The sequence below is a fragment of the Eubalaena glacialis genome, chromosome 1, assembly GCF_028564815.1.
Source record: "Eubalaena glacialis isolate mEubGla1 chromosome 1, mEubGla1.1.hap2.+ XY, whole genome shotgun sequence".
NCBI classification, from domain to species: domain Eukaryota; kingdom Metazoa; phylum Chordata; class Mammalia; order Artiodactyla; family Balaenidae; genus Eubalaena; species Eubalaena glacialis.
Window position 1 is genome coordinate 177291882 of NC_083716.1, and position 22391 is coordinate 177314272.

The 22391-nt window shown below is 35.8% G+C and overlaps 1 protein-coding gene across 1 annotated transcript; it reads left to right on the forward strand.

Annotated features, from left to right (window-relative positions):
• The first annotated feature begins 1594 nt into the window (after window positions 1–1594).
• On the forward strand, window positions 1595–20167 carry BBS5 (Bardet-Biedl syndrome 5). Its single transcript, XM_061201490.1, has 12 exons — window positions 1595–1866; window positions 4104–4186; window positions 5495–5560; window positions 6247–6296; window positions 6428–6555; window positions 9175–9310; window positions 10230–10325; window positions 13436–13498; window positions 14753–14887; window positions 18634–18717; window positions 19693–19716; window positions 19867–20167. The coding sequence occupies exons 1-12, from the start codon at window positions 1808–1810 to the stop codon at window positions 19966–19968; spliced, it is 1026 nt and encodes a 341-aa protein (XP_061057473.1). The 5' UTR covers window positions 1595–1807; the 3' UTR covers window positions 19969–20167.
• The last annotated feature ends 2224 nt before the right edge of the window (window positions 20168–22391 follow it).

The window sequence follows — 22391 nt, forward strand, 5'->3', positions numbered from 1 at the left end:
TGCTTCCCACCAGCAGAATTTTGCTGGGTCTAATAGCCTCTACTTGTTAGAGTAGCACACCACTCCTGATACCAATCTCTGTCTTAGTTTTCTATTGCAGCATATAACAAATGACCGCAGCTTAAAACTACAGACATTTATTATCTCCCTGTTTCTGTAGATCAGAAGTCCAAGCATGACTTACCTGGGTTTTCTGATTAGGGTCACAACAAGGCTGCAATCCAGATATTTCCTGGGGCTAAGGCCTCATCAGAAGTTTTACTGGGGAAAGATCTGCTTCCAAGCTCATTCAGGTTGTTGGCAGATTTCAGCTCCTTGCACCTATAGGACGTGAGACCACTGGCCCTAAAGGCAGTATCATAGCAGGTGGCTTCTTCAAGGCAAGCAGGAGAGTCTCTCTTGCTCCAGTCAGCTGAGATCCAGCCTTATATAACATAGTATAAACATGGGAATGATATCCCGTGACTTTTACATCCCATCATCTTTGCTATATTTTATTAGCTGGATGAAAGTCACAGGTTCTGCTCACATCCAAGGGGATGGGATCATACAAGGGCATGACTCAATGGTGGCCACTTTAGTCTGTGTCCACCACACGTTCCTTTGTCTCCATTACCTTCGTCAACCTGAGAAAAACTCCTCATGCCGTTCATATGAATATACCCAGTATTTGGCACAAAGCCTGACACACCGGAGTGCCAGATAATTTAAAGTGATCAAACTTTTGCTCCCAGGACCCCTTTATACCCTTAAAAATATCATTGAGGATCTGAAAGAGCTTCGGTTTATATGGGTTATAGCTATTGATATTTATTGAGAAGTTTAAAAATTCACTTAATTCATTTAAAAGTAAAAATAACCTCATTATATATTAACATATATTACATTTTTTTAATTATATTTTCCAAAAATTGTGAGAAGAGTAACATTGTTTTACATTTTTGCAAATCTTTTTAACATCCAGCTTGATATTAAGGCAGCTGTTTTCTCGTATCTCTTTCACATTCAATTTCACATCATGTGGCTTCTAAAAAACTCCTCTGTACACTCAAAGGGAGATTGAGAATTAAAAAGACAAATAGTGTTATACAAATACATTTGGACCTTGTGGGCGCCCTGCAAGGATCTTGAGGACCTCCTGGAGTCCCCGGACCACACTCGGAACCATTGATTTAGAGAACTGTCCTGAACTGAGGGAAGGACGGCACTTCGATACATTCAAAAAGTACTTACTGAATGCCTACTCTGTGCTCGCGTGGGTTCAAAGGGAACTCTGTCCTCAAGGTACTCACAGCAGAGCCGAGGTGGGCTGGGCCGGAGGAGGCAGGGCCAGACGAGGAATTTCGAGTTTTAAGTCTACATTTCTCTCTTTTTTCAGACCGCAACAAGCGGCTTGCGGGATCTTAGCTGGCCCACCAGGGATGGAACCAAGGCCACCAGTAGTGGAAGCGCGGAGTCCTAACCAGTGAACCGCCTGGGAAGTCCCTAAGTCTAAATTTCCTGACAGTGGGAGAGGAATGGAAGGGGGTGGGCGGGGAGGAACGGCTTAAGGAGGCGAGTGCGGAGGTGCGGAAGGTCACTCAGAAGTCAAGCACCCCCTCCTGCGCCGGGGCCAGCTCGGCTTCTCTGAGGCACGGAAACCTGCCTGGAGCCTCAAATCCGCTTAACTACACCACACGGCCGGGAAAGCGCGCACATTACCTCGAGGAACTTTGGGTCTCGGCGCCCGCCGTAGACGTCGTGCCAGAGGCGTCCCGTTGTCTTGGAGCCGGCGAGACGCCGTTAGGCCTCCCCCGCCGCGGTCACCATGTCGGTGCTGGATGCGCTTTGGGAGGACCGGGATGTCCGCTTCGACATGTCCTCGCAGTGAGTCGCCAAGATTCCCCAGTGGCCGGGAGCCTGTAGAGGGCGCCGCGCCGCGATTTCCCGACCCGCGGGCGGAGCCTAAGACCCTCGCGAGGGTGGGAGGAGGTTGGCGCCTGCTGTCCTCACCTCAGGAGATCCCAGACTGGCCGGGGCCCTGCGGCCCTCCCCAGGCGCCACAGCCGGAGCGCGTCTAGATTGTACGCAGTTTCGGTCCCTTACGATCCCCGGTCCCGTCTCGGCCCGGGGGACCTGTCGGAAGCTGAGCCCAAACACGGCAGGGACCACCTTGGGCTTGGGCGTGCAGTACACACCAGTGAGCTTGCGGTGCCAGTTTCGTATGGTGGAAGGAACATGGAGCAGGGACTCTGGAAACGAGGGTTCGGAAACAAGGTCTAGAATAAGGACACACATTGTGGGCCCTTAGAAAAATGACTTCACCGTTCTAAAGCTTGAGTCTCCGAGGGAAGTGAGAGTAAGCATTCTCCAAAATCCCTGACCATGCAGACTTTAATTCCGTGGTAAGCTTCATTTCTAGTTATTCATCTAAATCACCAACAGGAAGAAGGAACCCTCTTTTGGAGCCTCTCAAACAGAAGCCCTGTTTTTGGAAATGTTCATGTTTTAAAGAGAATAGTTAGAAACGTCCTGCCGGCAGTCCAGGAAAAAAGTGCCCATTGGGATAGCAAGTGTTGGAAAACAGTAAAGCTAAGGTTCTTGGGTTAATTGTTTGGAGCTTCTTAGCCAATTCGCATGATTCTTTATTATGAACAGAACTTTCTTAGGTGGAAAAAATGAAATATTAATTTCCCAGGCTTAGCTGTGGCTAGGTATGTAATACTAACATGGTCTTGGATCCTTTAAGGTGTTGTGAGGGAAGGGAATTTATAAAGTTATAAACAACGGTTACATATTGCACACATTCTTTGATTTTTCCTGTTATTCTTGGAGGGTTCTTAAGCAAAGATCCATTTCATGAACATTTTCAGTTTATTAAACATTTATCAGATGCTTACTATGTACTGGTGACTGTGCTGATAGCTAAAGATACAAAAATAATAGGAAATGACACCCTTCCCCACCCCACCCCACCCCCGTTCTACTGCAGGAGATAGATATAGACAACTAACTATAAAAAATGTGGTAAATACCGTCATGGAAAAAATGAACAAAAAGCTGGAGGACCATAGAAACAGAAAAGTTCATTCTTCCTAGGGAAGGCCTCAAAGAAAAAGTAATATTTGAATTGAGCCCTGATGAATGGTCAGGGCCTTGCTAGGGTATACAGGAGGAGAGTATTCCAGAAAAAAGAAAAGGAAGAAAAGAAAAAAAAAATTAGATGCAGAGTCTTAGAGGTATAAATCTCATTGGCTAGAAGCAGGGTCTGGCAGGTAGAGAAAGGAGGTGCAAATAGAAAGGTAGATTAGCCAGATTGTGAAATATTCAGTTGAGGATTTTGGACTTCATCTTCTAGGCAGTGGGGTAATATGGCTTTTAAACAGGGAAGTGTATGATCATGTCTGTATTTCCAGTAGGTAATTGAGTTGGCTTTATTGAGAATGTGTTAGAAGGCTCTACCACATATTCTGCTACATTTTTCTTTTTTCTTTTCTTTTCTTTTTTTTTTTTGGCACTCTAGATTGCATTCTATCAGTCAGCAACCTATTCTTCATTCTTTATTTCCTTTTGTCTCCTTTATCTGATTGTTTACCAAGTCCTAATGTTGCTTTGCTTTAATCTGTTCCTTCCATAACTGCATGACTCCTTTGCTCTACTCAGAAACCTCTGGGGCTTCTCCACTGTCCACAGGATAAAACCCATATCTATCTGACTGACATTCTAGGTTATCCATAATCTGGTTCCTTCTTACCTATCCTACTATATTTTTCACTACCTCTCAACATGTACCTTCTTCCCCAGCCAGGCCAGTCTTCCCACATTCTCTTATCATTTCTTATTTCTGGTCTTTAATCATAGATTCTCCTCTCTCTCTTTTATTTCTTCAAATCCTACCTCTCCTTTAGTTCTGACTTCTCTCCATGTCCCTGGTCACTCCAGGCCCCACTTGATCTCCAGGTTCTTTAAGTTCTTGAAAACCTTATTTTCAAATGCCTGAGCATTTGGTACTGTATTATTTATACTTTTGTCCATTTTATATGCATATGTCTTTTCTCTCCCTCACTAGATGGTAAGCAGGTGTAGTTGTAGCTAAAAAATTAAAGCCTTTATATTTATTTTAGACAAATGAAAACAAGACCTGGAGAAGTCCTTATTGATTGTTTAGATTCAATTGAAGACACCAAAGGAAATAATGGGGATAGAGGTGAGTATATTTCTAATATATTTTATACTTCTGGTTTAAATTACAAATGTTATATTAGCTGGAGAATAAGATATGAAACAGCATTATATGTCAATTATGGTTCCAGATGCCCTACCCCATACCATTGTAATAAGTCCTTCTGTAAATAAACTCCAGTTATCCTAATTTAAGTGAGCCATCTCTTTTCTGTTTGACCCTGACTGATAGATGCAGGTCTAGTCCTCTGTGATCTTGTGGGAACTTTACACTCTAGCCATGCTGGGTGACTTACTATTTGTCAAACATACCATGTAATGTTCCACAGTTTCTCTTGAGAACGCCTTCCTTTGTTTTTAGAACCTCCTATCCCATCTCACTCCAGCGTTCACACAGGCTTAGTTTCTCTGATTTTAGATATTCTAGGGGTTTTTTCAGGGAGGAAGGAGTATGACATGGCTATAGATTACTCATCAAAAGAATTCCATGGTTATAATTTGCTGAAGAAATGCGTTAAACAAAGTTAAGAGAGTTTTATTAGTTCAAGATATTTAAAAACTATCCTCATATGCTAATTGTATTACAGATTTCTAAGACACATCGTTTACCATGCACAGATTTACTTGACTTTTTTTTCTTGGAGCGTCTATAGGGACTACTATTTCATACGACATACTTTGAGAAATGAAGTTTATCTAACTTGGTACATATTATCTAACTTGGTACATAGTTCAGTGTAAGAACATCAGTTTGAGGCTAAGAATGAAAAGCATAAGCCTTAAACAGACTTCAGCCTAGACATAACTTCATATGAGGAAAAAGTTTGCTCACAGCAAAAAAACTGGGTACATGAGTATATGGCTCATTTAAATGAGAACTGCTAAGAGAGTGCTCAAATGGCAGGGATTCATATATATATGAGAGTTCTTTGAGAAGTGTGATTGCACTGAATGACTTAGTAATTATACTGTCCTGTACTCATACTCAGTTGGACACATATAACCTACTGGGACCCCCAGAACAGCTTCTATTGAGAAAAAAAAAACAGAGTTTTCTCCTCCATCAGTTGAGTCAAACCAAGGTGTTGGCAGTGAATACCTGTATTTTTTCTGTAACTATCAGATTTTGTTTCTCTGGGATTCTGAATCACACATTGTATACCTTACCTAGAATGGATATGCGCAATAAGTATTTTCAATTAATAAATGTATGAAAAACATCTGTGGGTGTTGCTGTTGGTACTGGGCCAGAAGTTTCATGTCCATCTCATTCTATACTGCAAAAATGGGTCCTTACTTAAGGTAACTTATTTTTCTGTTTGTTTACTTTTAGGTAGACTCTTAGTAACAAATTTAAGAATTATCTGGCACTCTTTGGCATTACCCAGAGTCAATCTTTGTAAGTATATTTGTTAGCATGAAAGAAAAAAAAATAATTTGTCAAGTAAACTTGCACAGTGGCTCTTGACACCAAAAAAAGCTATACTATGAAATATGTGAAAAACTTTAATTGATAAAAACTTAAGAAATCCCAGACTAACCACAGACTGCATCATAATGCAAAAGGAATGTTTTTTTCAGTCTGTCCATTTTGTCTCTTGGACATATACAAGATTAGTGCTTTTACACTGAATGATATTTGGTTTCATTTTTTACTTTACTTTGAAACTTGCTATAACCTGTTTCAAGTAATACCAAAGAAGGGAGATTAAATTCTAATAAAAGTACAACCTTTCATTGTGTTAAATTTTGTTTCATTTGTTTTTTAAAGGTATTGTAGATTTTCCAGCTAGACTTTTTCTCTTGATGTTGTGGTGCTAAGATTTTTAGTAAATAATACTGTATAGGTTTTAGAGAAGCAAACCTCCTTTTCCCCCATGTTGTGAATATTTTTGTTCAAAAGAGGCAGAATTAACTTTCTAGTCCTTTTAATTATTTAACTTAAATTTGTAGATATTTCATTAAAAATTTTTAATTGTATTTTTATATATATTTAATTTTTTAAACTTAAAAGTTATGTATATATAGTTTTTTCCCTCAATTTATTGTATCATGATCTTTAAATTCTTTGCTTTTAAATTTTAGCTATTGGTTACAACTGCATATTGAATATTACAACAAGGACTGCTAATTCTGTAAGTCTGAAAAATCTTATTGATATATATATAGTGAAGAAACAGTAGATATTTGAGGTTGATGTTTGTTTTCTCTATAAATGAGAAATTGCTCTTAGAATCTGAAGTTTTAAATAAATTTGTCTTTACAGAAATTACGAGGCCAAACTGAAGCTCTTTATATACTAACAAAATGTAACAGTACTCGTTTTGAGTTTATATTTACAAATTTGGTTCCTGGAAGTCCTAGACTTTTTACTTCTGTGATTGCAGTACACAGGTATGGTAATACTTTATAGATTATTGAATTTTAAGGTAATTCTATGATATAAAGGTTTAGAGGGTAAAATGTCAACATGTGGTGCTGTCTTCCTCCAAGCTCTATTGCAAACATCCTGAAGATACATAGAACATGTTGCATTACCATTTAATAAACACTTTGAAGGTATTTATAAAACACATAAAACTGCTGAAGAGTCTATTAAATTAGCTACCAAGGTAGTTAAAAATGAAATAGAGAATTTGTTCAATGTAGATAACCAAGTTGAACAATTCAGTTAAGGAATTAAGGTTATTTTTCTAACAATAGAAGGCATGATTGGGTAATTTCTCTAAAGAGTTTTGTTGTTTTGTGGTTGTTTTGATTTTTTGTTTTCTTAATTATTCTCTTTTTACTACCCCAGCTCTCTTTTTTTTTTTTAACCAGCCCTAAGTACTATGATTTTTTTAAAAGTTTGACTAAGATGACAGGCCAAAAAAAAAAAAAAACCACACACACAAAAGTTTATACACACAGATATATATAGTATGTATATATACCATTGTTTTAATTTGAATTTCTTTTATTACTAGTGATGTTGAAAGTTTTCATATTCGTTGGCTATGTATAGTTTTCTGTTGTAAATTTCTTAATTTTACTCCTATCTGTCATGTATGTTGCAAATTTATTTCTTTCCTAGTTGTTATTTTATTTTTTAATTTTGTTGATGATTTTTTAATCTATATAATTGTTTGCTTTTCTTGGAGATATAACTCACATAACATAAAATTTACCATTTTTAAGTTTACAGTTTGGTAGTGTTAGTATATTCACCACTACTCAATTCCAGAATATTTCCATCACTCCAAAAAGAAACCCCCATAGTAGTCACTTCCCATTCCCTCATCCCCGTGGTCCCCTGGCAACCACTGGTTTACTTTCTGTCTCTGGATTTGCCTATTCTGAGCATTTCATATAAATGAAATCATACAATATAGTGGCATTTTATGTCTGACTTCTTTCACTTATGTAATGTTTTCAAGCATGCTACATGTTGTAGCATATATCAGTACGTCATTCCTTTTTATAGCTGAATAAGATTCCATTGTATAGATACATGTTTTGTTTATCCACTCATCAGCTGATAGACATTTGGGTTGTTTCCACTTCTTAGCTTTTAGGAATAATGCTGCTGTGAGCATTCGTGTACAAGTTTTTGTGTGAAAACATATTTTTTTAAGCTCTCTTAGGCATATACCTAATTCTTATCTTTTTATTTCAGTTTACTTAGAGAAGTAATATGAAATGGAGTATGAAGGGAACAGGGAAGCTACTTTTCTTTAATAGTATAAAAATGTTACGTGTTCCCTCCAAAACAATTTATAACATGAATAGTTTCCATTTTTTCCACTGGTTAAATATTGATGATTACCACCCTAAAGGAAATTAAGATTTATAGTCAAATGCTCGAATCCTGCTCTTTCATAATTTATATATTAGAAGATTAATTAATATAAAAATCAGAAGTTTAACAATACATATTATAATTTATATAAATGATTTCTAAAGTTATTCAGGCAAAGCAAACACTTTAGTTTTATTAAAAGGGTAAATTAGCCTGTATTTTTGTGGAGTTAAAATTAGAATTAACCAAAAGTTAATCAGAATTTTCTTCTGTTTTTATTATTTATCAATAGGGAGACATGGAAAGAAAACAAAGTTATAGGAATTTTATTACATACATACACACACACAGATACATACACTGTCCTAGGGTACCTTTTGGAGTTGGTACAGATTCATTCTAATTTTCTGTATAAAGGTAGATGTGAGCATAATGTTTTCAGGTTTCAGTGAGAAAAGTAATTGCAGTCTTATTTATATCAAAAGAATAATGGTGCCTTTAACTAAAACAGAGAAATGAAGGGAAGCTTTTTGATAGAAAAATTAATTTCCATGTCTGTTTTTGCAAGCATTGTTCTTCAGCTTAAAGAAAAAAAAATCTGCTTCCTCTCATTTGTGCCATACTATATATATTGCCTTAAAAATTAGACATCTAGGGACTTCCCTGGTGGTGCAGTGGTTAAGAATCTGCCTGCCAATGCAGGGGACACAGGTTTGATCCCTGGTCTGGGAAGATCCCACATGCCACGGAGCAACTAAGCCCGTGCACTACAACTACTGAGCCTGCACTCTAGGGCCCGTGAGCCACAACTACTGAGCCACATGCCATAACTACTGAAGCCCACGCGCCTAGAGCCCGTGCTCTGCAACAAGAGAAGCCACCGCAATGAGAAGCACGCGCACTGCAACAAAGAGTAGCCCCCACTCACCTCAACTAGAGAAAGCCCGCGTGCAGCAACAAAGACCCAACACAGCCAAAAATAGATTAAATAAAACAAATTTTTAAAAAATTAGACATCGAAAATATAGGTACTGAGATAAAATGTGTAAATACTACACTGAAATGACAAATACAGTACAAAAGACTATAATCACCAAAACTTATTGAGAAGAAAACATTTTTGATGTACCTTAGTAACTATTTGAGTATATAACTGTGTATTTTTGTAAATAAGTAAACATAATCTAAGAAAATCACATTTTCAGTTTGGATTAGTCTTTTGTTCTTTTTTATAGAGCATATGAAACTTCTAAAATGTATCGTGATTTTAAATTGAGAAGTGCGCTAATTCAAAATAAGCAACTAAGATTACTACCACGAGAACATGTATATGATAAAATCAATGGAGTATGGAATTTATCCAGTGATCAGGTACCATGCAAAGAACTAATGAACCTTTTGGGGCAGTGCTTTCTTTGGTAATCATTTTTCCATTTATGATTGGGTTTGTATATTTATTTAACTGTTAAAATAAGCATTAGAGCTCTTAATTAATTAACATAGCTCTTGATATACATAATATTCTGATTTTCATATTTGTATGGTTTTATGCTCTTTTTATCAACATTTGTTATGTGTAGACTTAGAGCTGGAATGGGCCTTGAAGGTCATCTAGTCCAGTCTCTATTCACTTACAGATGAAAAACTCAGGCCTTAAAGAATTAAGTGACCTCCACATCTATTCTGTCCCACAACCACGTTCTTCCCCCATACCACACTACCCTCCACATCATGATAACTTAGGCTGATTGAGGAGAGTCATAGGGTGGACAGTCACGGAAGCCTTTTAATCCAGTCTTTATGGAATTAAACATATAACTCATTTGGTGACTCCTACATCCATGATTGTAACTTTTCATTTCCTCTTGAAATTATGACCAGAGGAAACATATAAGCGACTAATAGTTGGAATAAGAAACAAATAAATTTCTAGAGAATAATTTGTCTCTTACTAAGAATAGTTTCCAGCCTTTGTGGGTGTTACAACCTGGATTCGACTGATAACCAGTGTGGTAAAACTGTAGCATTTGATTGAAGAGCTCTTGCTAAACATGGAATCATAAGCTTAAATTGTAAATAAACTTTGCACACTTGAAAAGTTCTAGTTTTAAACTATGATATGTATTCTATAGGATATTGACAGCTCCCCATCTGAATAACTACTCCTCATAATACTCAATTCTGGTATTTTATGCTGCTGTGAGAATCGGAATTATTCTCGTGTTTAGAAAATAAAGAGTAAGTATTCAGACATGATTGTTGATGCCTCTCCCATCACTCTCTTTTACAGGGAAATTTAGGAACCTTTTTTATTACCAATGTGAGAATCGTGTGGCATGCAAATATGAATGACAGTTTTAACGTCAGTATACCATATCTGCAAATTGTAAGTGCATGCATTTTGATGACCTTATTTTAATGTAGAATAAATAATTTCTGTTCAACAGTTAATAGGACTTTTGGGATTAGATGAGTTTTCTCTCTCCCTAGTGGCAACAGTTTAGCTGAGAGCATACTTTTTAAATGTTGATAATCAGAAAAGACCCAATTGTACTTCCATTCAAGGGAAACGGCACCATTATCAACTTGCTATTAAGAGAGAAATATACTGGATTCTAAAAATTTTAATAGTTGTCATACAGATTAAGGTGATTTTTCTTAGATTTTATTCAAAGGGCTTTTAGCTACTAAAGTTTTCCATAACCTTTCCAGGAGGCAAGTATATAGTGGTTCTTTGGCATGGCTTCAGCTCACTGACCCACACACTTTATGGCTGTCTTGCTACTTTCTGTTCAAACCCTTTTAAAGCCAGAGCGAATTCATTAATTCTGTGAATGAACAGTTTTTACTGTATTCAGATACAGCATGTATATAAGCTGGATTCATACTACAAGTTCAGTGAAAAGAATCAAGATGGTTTTTAGTCATAATGGTTTTAGCTTAAATTAAAGCTGTTAAAATTTAGAATAAGAACTAATTACACCTGAGACCAGTTTGTTTTGGGGGTAGATGAAGGTGGTTCTTTTTACTCTGCTGCTGCTTTCATGGTAAGTATGTGATTCAGTGAAACAAATAGTAAACTCCAATAAACTGAAGAATTTCATCCTATATATTAAAAAAAAAACCCTACTTATTGGACCCTAGTGCAAATTAGATGGAATATAAAAATAGTTAATGAGAATCCTGTGAGGTTATCCTATGATAATCACCCTTATTATAGAATATAAGTAGTCTTAAGACTAAATAGTTTCATTAATAAATATTTATTGAGTATTAGATACAATGTATGTGATATCTGGGAAATGTCATTTTTTAAAGAGACCTCTTAACCTATGAGAAAGATGATTCTTTGCAAAATATTCCCAAGTCTATCTTCTGCTAAATTGTTTGATTCCTGAGTTACTTTAAAATATTTGACCATTCATTTGCCAAATACTGAGCACCTACTCTGTGCTCAGTGATGAAACTCATGAACCAGTATGCAGTTTCTGCCTTTAAGGAGCTTTCAGTCTGGTGGAGAAAAGCAACACATTAAACAGAAAATCATAGGATCTGATAGGAAAAAAATTATTTCTGGCCATCTAAAGAAATACGAGAATTTATAAGCATAGCTGGAAATATGTGACAGAGTCTACATAGGTATTTGATAAATTGATGTTTGTACTGTTTGTTGCTGTTTTATATTGCATTTACATATCAATGTCTATTATGCTGAATAATTACTGAGTAGTAAACAACCTTGTGATTTCTGTTCTTCAAGTAGGATACTTTCCGTTATTTAAGAATACCATTGCCAAATACGGATTCTGGAATGAATTCAGCCTGGCCCAAACAACTTGCAATCCGATATCATCACAATCTGTCACTGGGGCAGTCATGTTCTAACTTCAGCTCTGGACCTCAGCCATTGTCCTGACTCCCTTCCTATAGATGTATATTTATATATGTATCTTCTTGCCAGTTTCCATCTTACCAGCCTGTGTCATCCACAGTTACCTGGTTAGATTACCTATTCACAAGCAAGATGCCAGTGTTCTGTAGTTCTTAACCAGGACTGTGCGTACTCCTGGCAGGGTGTGAAGTAGTCTAGATGGAAGCCCAGGTTTTCATAACAATTACCATTTAGGCTGTCTGCCTGTCTGTCTGTGTCTCTCTTCCTCTCTTTTTCTCAACTTCCAATGCCCATCTGTCTGGAAGTATGATACACCATCACCTACCACAGATTATTATCCTTCTTGGACTTTTGGTCTGCTGGTTATAATGTTAGATCCTCCATGGTTCTCTCTAACCCTGCCAGCAAGTACATTTTGTTTCACTTTCTACAGGTCCTGCATGTCATGCTTCTACCCCTCTACCCTTCTCCCAGGCCACTGGTGTCACTGCTCATCCACTAGCCAAGCTTCACCCTCATGTCACACTTACCAGTTGAGTTAATTATATTTGACCTATCTTAGCCTTCTTTGATGCCCAGTGATGAATGCCCATACTTTTTTTTTTCAATAAATGCAGTGGAGGTTCTTTCAGAATTTAGTCATTTATTGTGTAAGAAACAGAAGGCACATGCAATATTTTTTTTTTAACATCTTTATTGGAGTATAATTGCTTTACATTGTTGTGTTAGTTTCTGCTGTATAACAAAGTGAATCAGCTCTACGTACACATATATCCCCATATCCCCTCCCTCTTGCGTCTCCCTCCCACCCTCCCTATCCCACCCCTCTGGGTGGACACAGAGCACCGAGCTGATCTCCCTTTGCTATGTGGCTGCTTCCCACTAGCTAGCTATTTTACATTTGGTAGTGTATATATGTCCATGCCACTCTCTCACTTCACCCCAGCTTACCCTTCCCCCTCCCTTTGTCCTCAAGTCCATTCTCTACGTCTGTGTCTTTATTCCTGTCCTGCCCTTAGGTTCTTCAGAACCTTTTTTTTTTTTTAGATTCCATATATATATGTTAGCATATGGTATTTGTTTTTCTCTTTCTGACTTACTTCACTCTGTATGACAGATTCTAGGTCCATCCACCTCACTACAAATAACTCAATTTCATTTCTTTCTACGGCTGAGTAATAGTCCATTGTATATAGGCACATGGGACTTTTAAAAACTAACCCAGCCTTAGGAGCCACAAAAGACACTGGCTCTCCATAACTAAAGGATTGCTGGGCTTTGGTTTAAAATATTCAGAAAAGTTGTGGACTCCCTGAAGCAGGGGACATTTAAGTCAGAATTCTGTACATATTTCAGAGATGTCATCTTTGTGTTGCCTTACAAATTTGCCACCTATTTCCAGTATGAAAATTTTCATTTACTTGATCTCTATAGGAGTGTAAGGAAAAAGGAAAGAGGAGGAGTTCTGTTCTTCGGACTATGAACAGTAGTTACAAAAAAAAAAAAAATGTAGTTACTGTGTAAAAGTTGAAAAATGTGTTAAAGTGTCACTACTATCAGATAATAAAAACGAGCATTTTTTTTCTTTTTCGTTTTATATCTAGCGGTCAATAAAGATTAGAGATTCAAAATTTGGTTTAGCTCTTGTCATAGAAAGCTCCCAGCAGGTAAGATACTTTATATTTTTATTAATCTTTAATAGATTTAAAAAACTATGTGACAGTCTATATTTTTAGTTTTATTTTTATAGTAACCAGTTTATATCCAAGAAGAGTATTAGCTGTAACATGAGATTATATGAAGAGTTTGAGTTTGAAGTCATATAGTAATTGTCCCCATGGGAAGAATCCTGCTTATATTTCTCTTTTGGGCAGACATATTAATTATGATTACAGTCATGACATTATTTCAATCTTTACACAACCCTATGATACAGTTACTATTTTTTCCCCATTTTATATTCAAGGAAACTGAGACTTGGAGAAGTTAGAAACCTTGCCCATGGTCTAATAACAGTAAGTGATAGGGCTAGGTTTTGATTCCAGGTCTGACTGATTCACAAGACTGTCTTTGAGCAACACAAGTATATACAGATAAACACACCCTATTTGAGATTTTATACCATCAAACTCAGATTATAGTGTATCAAATTATAAACTGCTACGCCCTGTTGTGCCTGGTTTTTGCATTTATTTGTTTTTATAAATTTTTTTAAAAAAGATTTTTCTCTTCTAAATTCTAAATTTAAATACGAATGTCTACTCACTCCTTTGCCCAGCATCATTCAGCTAGTTGTATGATGTAAACCATACATCATATGTAGTGTTGTAAAACCAGGATTTGAACACAAAAGTGTATGCTCTCAACCATCACCATATGGGTACTTAATTTTTTAACACTTCTTCTCCAACAAACTGTCATGGGCAAGTTTCTTTCCTAATTCTTCAAGGAGATAGCCTCAGGTATGCCATTCCCTTTTTTATTTTAATATATAGTCTATTCCTTTTCAAGGTCTAGCTCAGGAAAATCTCAGTTCCCTTGGCCTTCACAATCTATGGCGTATTTTTTTTAATCTTGAAATATTAGCTTTGATACTTACAGATTAAATTATGTGATATCTGGATATATTTCAAAATAATCCTGAGTGGGTGAGGGGAGGAGATTTAGGGGATGGGGAGGTTACATATGGAACAGAGTTGGCCATATGTTGTTACTTGTTGAAGCTGGTTGATGGCTACATGGACATTTATTGTACTCTTCTATTTTTGTATATGCTGGAAGTTTTCATAATAAAAAATTTAATTTTAAAAAATCAGCCTACATATTGTGCTCTGAAATAAGGACAGTTAGAGCTGTAGTTTATCATATACTGTAAATACTGTTCCTCAGACTTTTCATTTTTTCATTATTTTCTCTTATAGAGCGGAGGATATGTTCTTGGCTTTAAAATAGATCCTGTGGAAAAACTACAAGAATCAGTTAAGGAAATTAATTCACTTCACAAAGTCTATTCTGCCAGTCCTATATTTGGAGTGGATTATGAGATGGAAGAAAAGGTAATTTGTTCAGTGTGTGATATACAGAGTTTGCTCGATTGCCTTTACACAATCTATAAAATTCAGATATACACACGTTGTGTACAATTTAATTTTAAGCTATGTTTAAAATGAAGAATATACAGGCTCTGCTCAGTGAGTATGGCCAATGCTAATTTGTGCCTACCACCTGTTTTCTCCCTGCCCGCTTCACCATCCATTCCTGCCCATCTAGGTAGCAGCCTATCCAAGATGTCCCCATATGCAAGGCTCTTCTGATGTAGAGACTTGAATCTCTCACTCTGACAGCTTTATTTTTATTTTACTTCAGCCAGCCATTAGCATTTGGTTAAACCTTACAGGCCTCACAGACACCATTCTCTTCCCCCAATGACCCACAATATAGAAACTCCAGGAGGCTGCTCCATTAACATGGCCTGTGTCTGTTCCTATTCATCAGATCCTCTTCCATGTCAGTTGTGAAAAATTTTGAATATCATGCCCACACATCTGCTCTTTGCCTTCCTCACGGCTTCTGGTTTCTGCACCAATCCCGCTCTCCAGGTACATCAGCTGTCTTTTGGCTTTACTCTTCAGCCTCTGCAGCTGGGCCCCTTGTCATCTGGTGTTTCACTGTTGTCCTCACCAGCCACTCCATTAGAGACTCCTCGCCGTCTGCTCTGACAGTGGTACCCTTGCCAGAGGCACTCTGTCACACGTTCCCTTGCTGTCTGTTCTTGTGCTGGGGCCCTCACCATGCGCTCTATTGCTGGTGTCCCTGCCACCCACTCTTTCATCAGTGTCCCTGCCGATACTCAGCATGTTGAGCCATATCACATATTGCATATATTATCTGTCTCTCCTCCTGCTCTTGGACTACAGCAGGTGACCAGGAAGATCAAGAAGTAGGACTGGACAGCTGAGTACAAATTCATACCCTCTGACTTCAGCCTCGCTGTGCTCCATATACTTAATTTGTTTGTCTCCCTGTCAAATTCCATATATATCCCTTTCCCCTTCCAGCTGAAACTTGTCTCTGGATTGTTGACACCATATTGTACATACACTCTAAGTATTTCATCTCCTTAACCATCATTTTCTGCTTTCTTCCCAACCTGCACTTCTTTCAGCATTCTCCCTTTCACTCTACCTTCTCTGTATATTCCTCAGTAATATCACCTCCTCCTCCAGTTTCTTCAAGTTGTACTTCTGTAGATGACTCCCAAATCTTTCTGATCTTGGCATACTCTCTAAGCTTACCAGGGTTCCAAATATTTCTTGAATATTTTCACATAGATGAGCATTCCAAATAACATGAATTGAATTTCTCATTTAAAAGTTTATCTTAGTAATTTAATTAATAATTTTCCAAGTCAGTAAGATACACTAGGACATGGTTGAGTATCTCAAACTTGGTATACCTAAAATCTTGTCATTATTCTCAAAAGCAGTATCTTGCTGATTTATCTATTTATTTATTCACTACTTATTTATTTTTAACATTGTCAAAGTCAGATGTGCTCAAAACTCTGGGGTTTTCCTTTTTTATTTTTCCCATTATCTTACTTTACACATTCAGTCAGTTGTACCAGTCTCTCCCCTGTTCCTATCCCTTTCTTTCCATTCAAACTGCAGTTTCCTTTGCTACTTTTGCTTGTAGAATAATGTTGTAGAACAAGCATGGTCCTTGGAACCTGAGAAACCTGACTTCAATCCCAATTTCACCATTTATTTGTGATCCTAGGCAAATTTGAGCTTCAGTTTTCACATTATGAAATGAAGGTAGTCTCTCTTACAAAGTTGTTGATCATGTCTGTAAAGTGGCTAGCACATGGGGGACAATATGTTAGCTCTCCTACCCATTCTGTCTCTACCTTTCATTTCTCTTCTTTTCCCCTTCTTTGGCCCTCAGTACATAATAATAACCAGGCATAGTAGCTTGCTTTGTCACCACACATAAGTCCTTACTCCAAAGCCACTTCTTCAGGGAGGTCTTTGGACTATCCATCTAAAACACCAACCCCTGTCACTTTTTTATCCCTTATTCTGCTTGTTTGTTTGCTCACTTGCTTGCTTGCTTGCTTTACTTTTGGTAACACTAATCAGTCTCCTTCACTATAAATAATCTCCATGAAGTCAGGGATTTTTGTCTATTTTCTTTAATCATTATATCTCCAGCAATCAAAACTAGCACATAATAGGCTCTTAGTGAATATTCATAGTTGTTGAATGGCTATGTTGAATGCCTACTCTTTGCTGTTCACTGCTCTAAGAACTTTATATGCCTCATCTCGTTTAATCCTCCTAAAAACACTATGAAGTGTATCATCATCATTATTATTAGCCCTATCTCACAGTTAAGGAGACTGAGGCTTAGATAGGTTAATTTACTTGTATGCAGTCACACAGCTCTGAACATGGTTGAAACACCAGCTGTCCTCGGACTAGGGGATCAGGTCACCTCTTGTCAGCAGTACACTTCTACCATCAACTTTACCCTACCAATTACCTATAAATAGTCCACATTCTCTGAGCTGGTATTAAAAAATTTCAGTAAACTTCAGTCTACCTTTCCCACCTCATCTGCACAGCCACAGTGTCTGGTTCTGTAGGCTGTGCACTGCCCAGCTCTAGAGAACATTGTTCACATAGACTCCAGTGGGAGTGATACTCCTTGGCATTGTTCAGTACAATATTCTGCGTAGCTCCTTCTGTCTCGTGGGACTCTCATATTTTGACCATATTGGATTATTCATCTTCTTCGGCCATATCCTGTGGTTTCTCACCTTTGCTGTTACTGATCCCCTCTGTCAAGAATACCCTTTCCCCTAATCCCACCTATGAAAATCATCCTCATCCTAAAAGCCCTAGATCACATGCCAGCCTTTTCTTCATGAAAATTTCTGGCATGCACAAGCCAGAAGTTGTGCTGTCTCCAAACTTTTCTATTATAATAGATATTGCATTTGTTATAGCTATTTTTTGTAGGTTGAACTATATGATATTATTAATATTTGACCATTTTTTACTAAAATGGCAATTTCATATAGTTCAACCTGATATTTAGTTATTTATAATTGTGTTTTATCCTTCATTCCCACTAGATTACACACCTTTTGTGGTAAGGGCAGAGACTTTAAACCTTTGGTAGTACCAGCATGGTACCTCATACACTAAAGATATTCAGATATTTGAAAAATGAATTAATAGATATCAGCACTATATTTATTCTGCTTTACGTTTAGAATATTCCATACAAATCTTAGTTCTTCTTTTTCACAAATTTCTTTTTTCACAAATTCTATTTAATGACTATTTTGAGGAAAATTTAAAACTTGCTATTATACAAAAGTTAGTTTTTGTTAAACTTAAACTATCAGATAGTTTTTAACTATCAGAAAATCAGATAAAATCCAATGAGAGTTTTTTTCTTTATGGATATTTCTAAGTATCGTATTAAGTTTGTGTAAATTTGTCATTTTAAATCTTTTGATGATATTGACTTCGGATTTAAAAGCTTGGGTTTAACTGACTCATTTTATTATTCATGTTAGTTTTAATAGAATATAAATTATGCAGTGATTTTTGTAAGACTTGAGTGGTTGGTAACTGTGATATCCTTTTACAGGTATTTACAATTCTCACAGCACATTTTACTAAAATTATTTATTTGATTAATATTGTCTCTTTGATACATTTTAACATCTGATTTAACTGATTTTCTTTTTCTTTTCCTTTTTCTTTTTTTAACATCTACTGATTTTCAGCCACAGTCCCTTGAAGCTCTGACAGTTGAACAAATTCAAGATGATGTAGAAATAGACTCTGATGATCACACAGATGCTTTTGTGGTGAGCATCACAAAGAAGAGCTACTAAATTTCTTGTGACTTTTTTTTTAATCTGAGTCATGTTTAATTAAATAATGGTTTAAGTGTGTAAAATATCATGGAACTTGAGACTTTTTAGAATGTCTTAAACATGAGTTGGAGAGTAGTTTTTTTTTCAGGTTAGGGATTTTTTTGTGTGTGTGAAAATACTTTTAAATTACCAAACTGGGAAATAGTTTGAGAACATACTTATTCAGAGGATTTCAGATATGTGAAAAGTTTTTTCATACTTTAAGATAACAGAATATATTAAATATAGTTAATTTAATTAATTTAAAGTCTATATACTTTCCATAAGTAACCTTTATGAGATGGACCTCCCTCCTTTCAGTTTATAGGTATATTATCTTAAATTGGATTTCTATTTGAACAGTAAACTTTCTTGTTTCCAAATTTGTATTATTTAATTAATAGCCAAAATAATAATAATGCTTTCTATGTACTGTGGTCTATGAATCTGACTAGACTATCTCTCTGAGAATGAAAGTTTTTAAGCAAAGTGTGAAATAAGTATAAGATAGTTAATAATAAACTACTACTGCCTCAGTGTATGCATTTGCTGACACATTGAAGCACTGATTGCTTTGTTTTGTTTTGCCAGCATCTTCTTCTAAACCAAAAGTAGGGGTGAAATTTTATAGCTGCTTAGTCATTCTTTTTATCTCCTTTCAAGTTAACAATGCTAATTATACACCAATTACAAAGCACATTTTTAGCGCTTAAAGCATAACTCTTGAAGACATAAATAATGATTGACAGAAGAAGTGAATTCTGCTACTAACATTGTAAAGATAGGTGAGAAAACCATTAGACACACAGTAACAGAATATAAAATACAGTTAGTTACAGAATTGTTCTGTAAATTAATTACCTGTTCCTTGGCCTATTAACCTATTATACATCAAGTATGTGAAATATAATTTTCCTTGTCTTATAGGCTTATTTTGCTGATGGCAATAAGGTAAGGATATTTTACCTATAGTATATGAAAAAAATTTTCTATATTCCAGTATTTAGTATTCACAAACTTATGTGAAACCTATTTTTTGTTTTTTTTCTCTTCCTTGCCCACCTTCTCTATTCCCATCTCATCCTCTTATCTCCCAAAAAGCAACAAGATCGTGAACCTGTGTTTTCAGAAGAACTGGGGCTTGCAATAGAGAAATTGAAGGATGGATTCACCCTTCAGGGACTTTGGGAAGTAATGAGTTGATCGTGGTTTGAGCTGGGTTTCTATTTAAAGATATCTCAAGATTAAAGATACTAGTCGCCTGCTATAAGGCATGGCATAGTTTTTACATTTACGGAAAAAGCTTTTCAGAGAGTTTTTTAATGATTAAGGAAAAACTTATTTGTCGAAGATTTTATTTCCAGTCTTCTAAAAATTATATTTGAAATTGTAATCAAAATGTATCTGGTTTATTGTAAATATGTTTATTTTGTAACTAATACTTGTAAATTATTAGTCTGTGGATATTAAAAGACTGTATCATGTTGAGTTTAATAAAGAATTTATGCAGCACCATTAAATGTTTTGAAAGTATTATCTAAAAGCATAAGACTATTCTTATGGGGTAATCAAAATGCTGCTTTTTTAATTATAAAAATCTGGTTTAAATATATTTATCACATAGCTCCAAAGGTAAGCCAACTCTCATATAAATTATAAACCTTAAGCTTGTCATTTTTAGGTAACCATTTATGTAAAAACTAAAAATTTTAGCTAACTTTGGAGGATATCAATCCCTATGTAAAGTTTTGGGCACTATTTTAGAAATAATTTCAATATCATTTTGGCAAGAATACATTTATTTTGTAAGGAAGTAGTTTTAAATAGTTTGTAAATAAATAGTTTATTTGTTGACTTGCTCTTTGTTTGCATGCATTGAAACTTCTTTGCAGTTTTCAAAAATATGATATTATTTTCTGATTTCTTGGTCAGGTAAGATTTGGTGACCTCTCTTGCATAAGTGTTTTTTGCCACTGCTTCAGTATAAAGAAACTTTGTAAGGAACTTTTGTCAAAACATTAAAATTAGCCCTCTTTTTCTAGAGTGAAAAAAATGAGTGTATAAAATCATTTAAAATAAGATGCAACTGTATGTACAACCGTAGACACAGAGTACAATCAAGGGCTAACCTGAGTTTAATAAAGATCAATGAACAAAAGCTATAAATTGGTTTCGTCATTTAAATAGGAAAGGATTTTTACATTTTTAAGGGATGGGGTTATAATAACCTATATTGGGGGAAAATGTTGCTTGAAAAATGTGTACAGGTCAAAAAAATGCAGCTAGGAATATTGTTTCAATAGTTTTTCAAGCAAAACAGACTATAAAATTGCCAATTAGTAAGAAATAATCTCAAACGTCAAAACACTGTGTTTGCATCTGACTCATTAATCTTTTCAGATGTTAGGTGTTATGTGTAAAGAGAAATGAGTCATTTATTGTTTAAACAAGGGAGCAGCTGTTGGTTTTTTCCAGTGTGGTAAAACCTTTAGTGGCCTCTATAAATGGAAAGAGAGTCAATGAGCTCTTCTCTCAGCTGTTGTTTTAGCAGCTGACAGTACTATTGACTTCACCGTGATGTAAAATAAGGGAAAAAACTTTTACTGATGGATGGAGACCTTGAAGTTTAAAAATACATAATTCCCTGATCTGGGGGCATTCATTGATTCACTCAACAAATATTTATGGAGCACCCGTGAGGCCCTGTGGCTATAGCATTGAGCAAAACAAACCTCCCCCAAATCCCTGTCTTTATGGAGCTTATGTTCTTTTGAGCATGTTTAAGAATACCAACCTTTGAAATTACAGTATTTTTACAGCCCCACTGAGTTTTTAAAAACGTGAGAATATAATTTTGTAATAAAGTATTTCGTGAAGTATATGATGCTATTTGTATGTAAACAAAAGATCAATTTTTTTTCAAGTCACACTTTCTGCATCCCATAATTAATATGGTGTGTTCTATTATAATCAACAACTTAAATTATGATTCTAGTCATATACTTTTTTTGTGTGTGTATAAAGCCTGTTTTTCAAATTATACCAGGGATGTAGCACTTCGTCCTGATTTTGCTGTGTTCTATTGATTACATTGTTCTCATGGGGTTACAATACATCTGTTCTATTTTTTTAATTTTTATTTAATGAAAGAGCAACACAAAACCACAGAATAGCTTTAGTGATCATACTGTATGTGTGTGGATTTTTTCTTTCCGTAGGGCCGACTTTTAACTTTTTTATTTCTTGTCTTATTATTATTGTTTGCCACATCAAATCCTTTGTAGAGCAAGGCAGGGTGTGAACAAATTAAATAATTTCATAATTTAATTTAATACTAATTATAGTTTTTCCACTTAAAAATACCGATAATTTGGGATGTCTTAGAAAATAGCAGTTTCTCTGCATTTATTTTCAATCATGATGGGGGGATATTATTATTTTAAAGGTTTTTTTCCCAAAAAATCTATAATTATAGTACCTAAGTAGAAGTCTTTGTTTCCTACTTCTAAAAGAAGATTATATATCCCACTGTTTTAAGTAGAAAATAAAAATTCGTAGCAGTTATTGGAAGGGGGATCTTGCTTATGAGTATCCAAATGAACTCAGCTCATATTCTTGAACTTTGC

Bases quoted from the DNA above. Each gene is read 5' to 3' on its own strand.
- BBS5 (XM_061201490.1), top strand. From the start codon at position 1,808: ATGTCGGTGCTGGATGCGCTTTGGGAGGACCGGGATGTCCGCTTCGAC. The intron at 6,297-6,427 runs GTAAGTCTGAAA...TTGTCTTTACAG, and splicing joins CAACAAGGACTGCTAATTCT to AAATTACGAGGCCAAACTGA. The intron at 6,556-9,174 runs GTATGGTAATAC...TCTTTTTTATAG, and splicing joins TCTGTGATTGCAGTACACAG to AGCATATGAAACTTCTAAAA.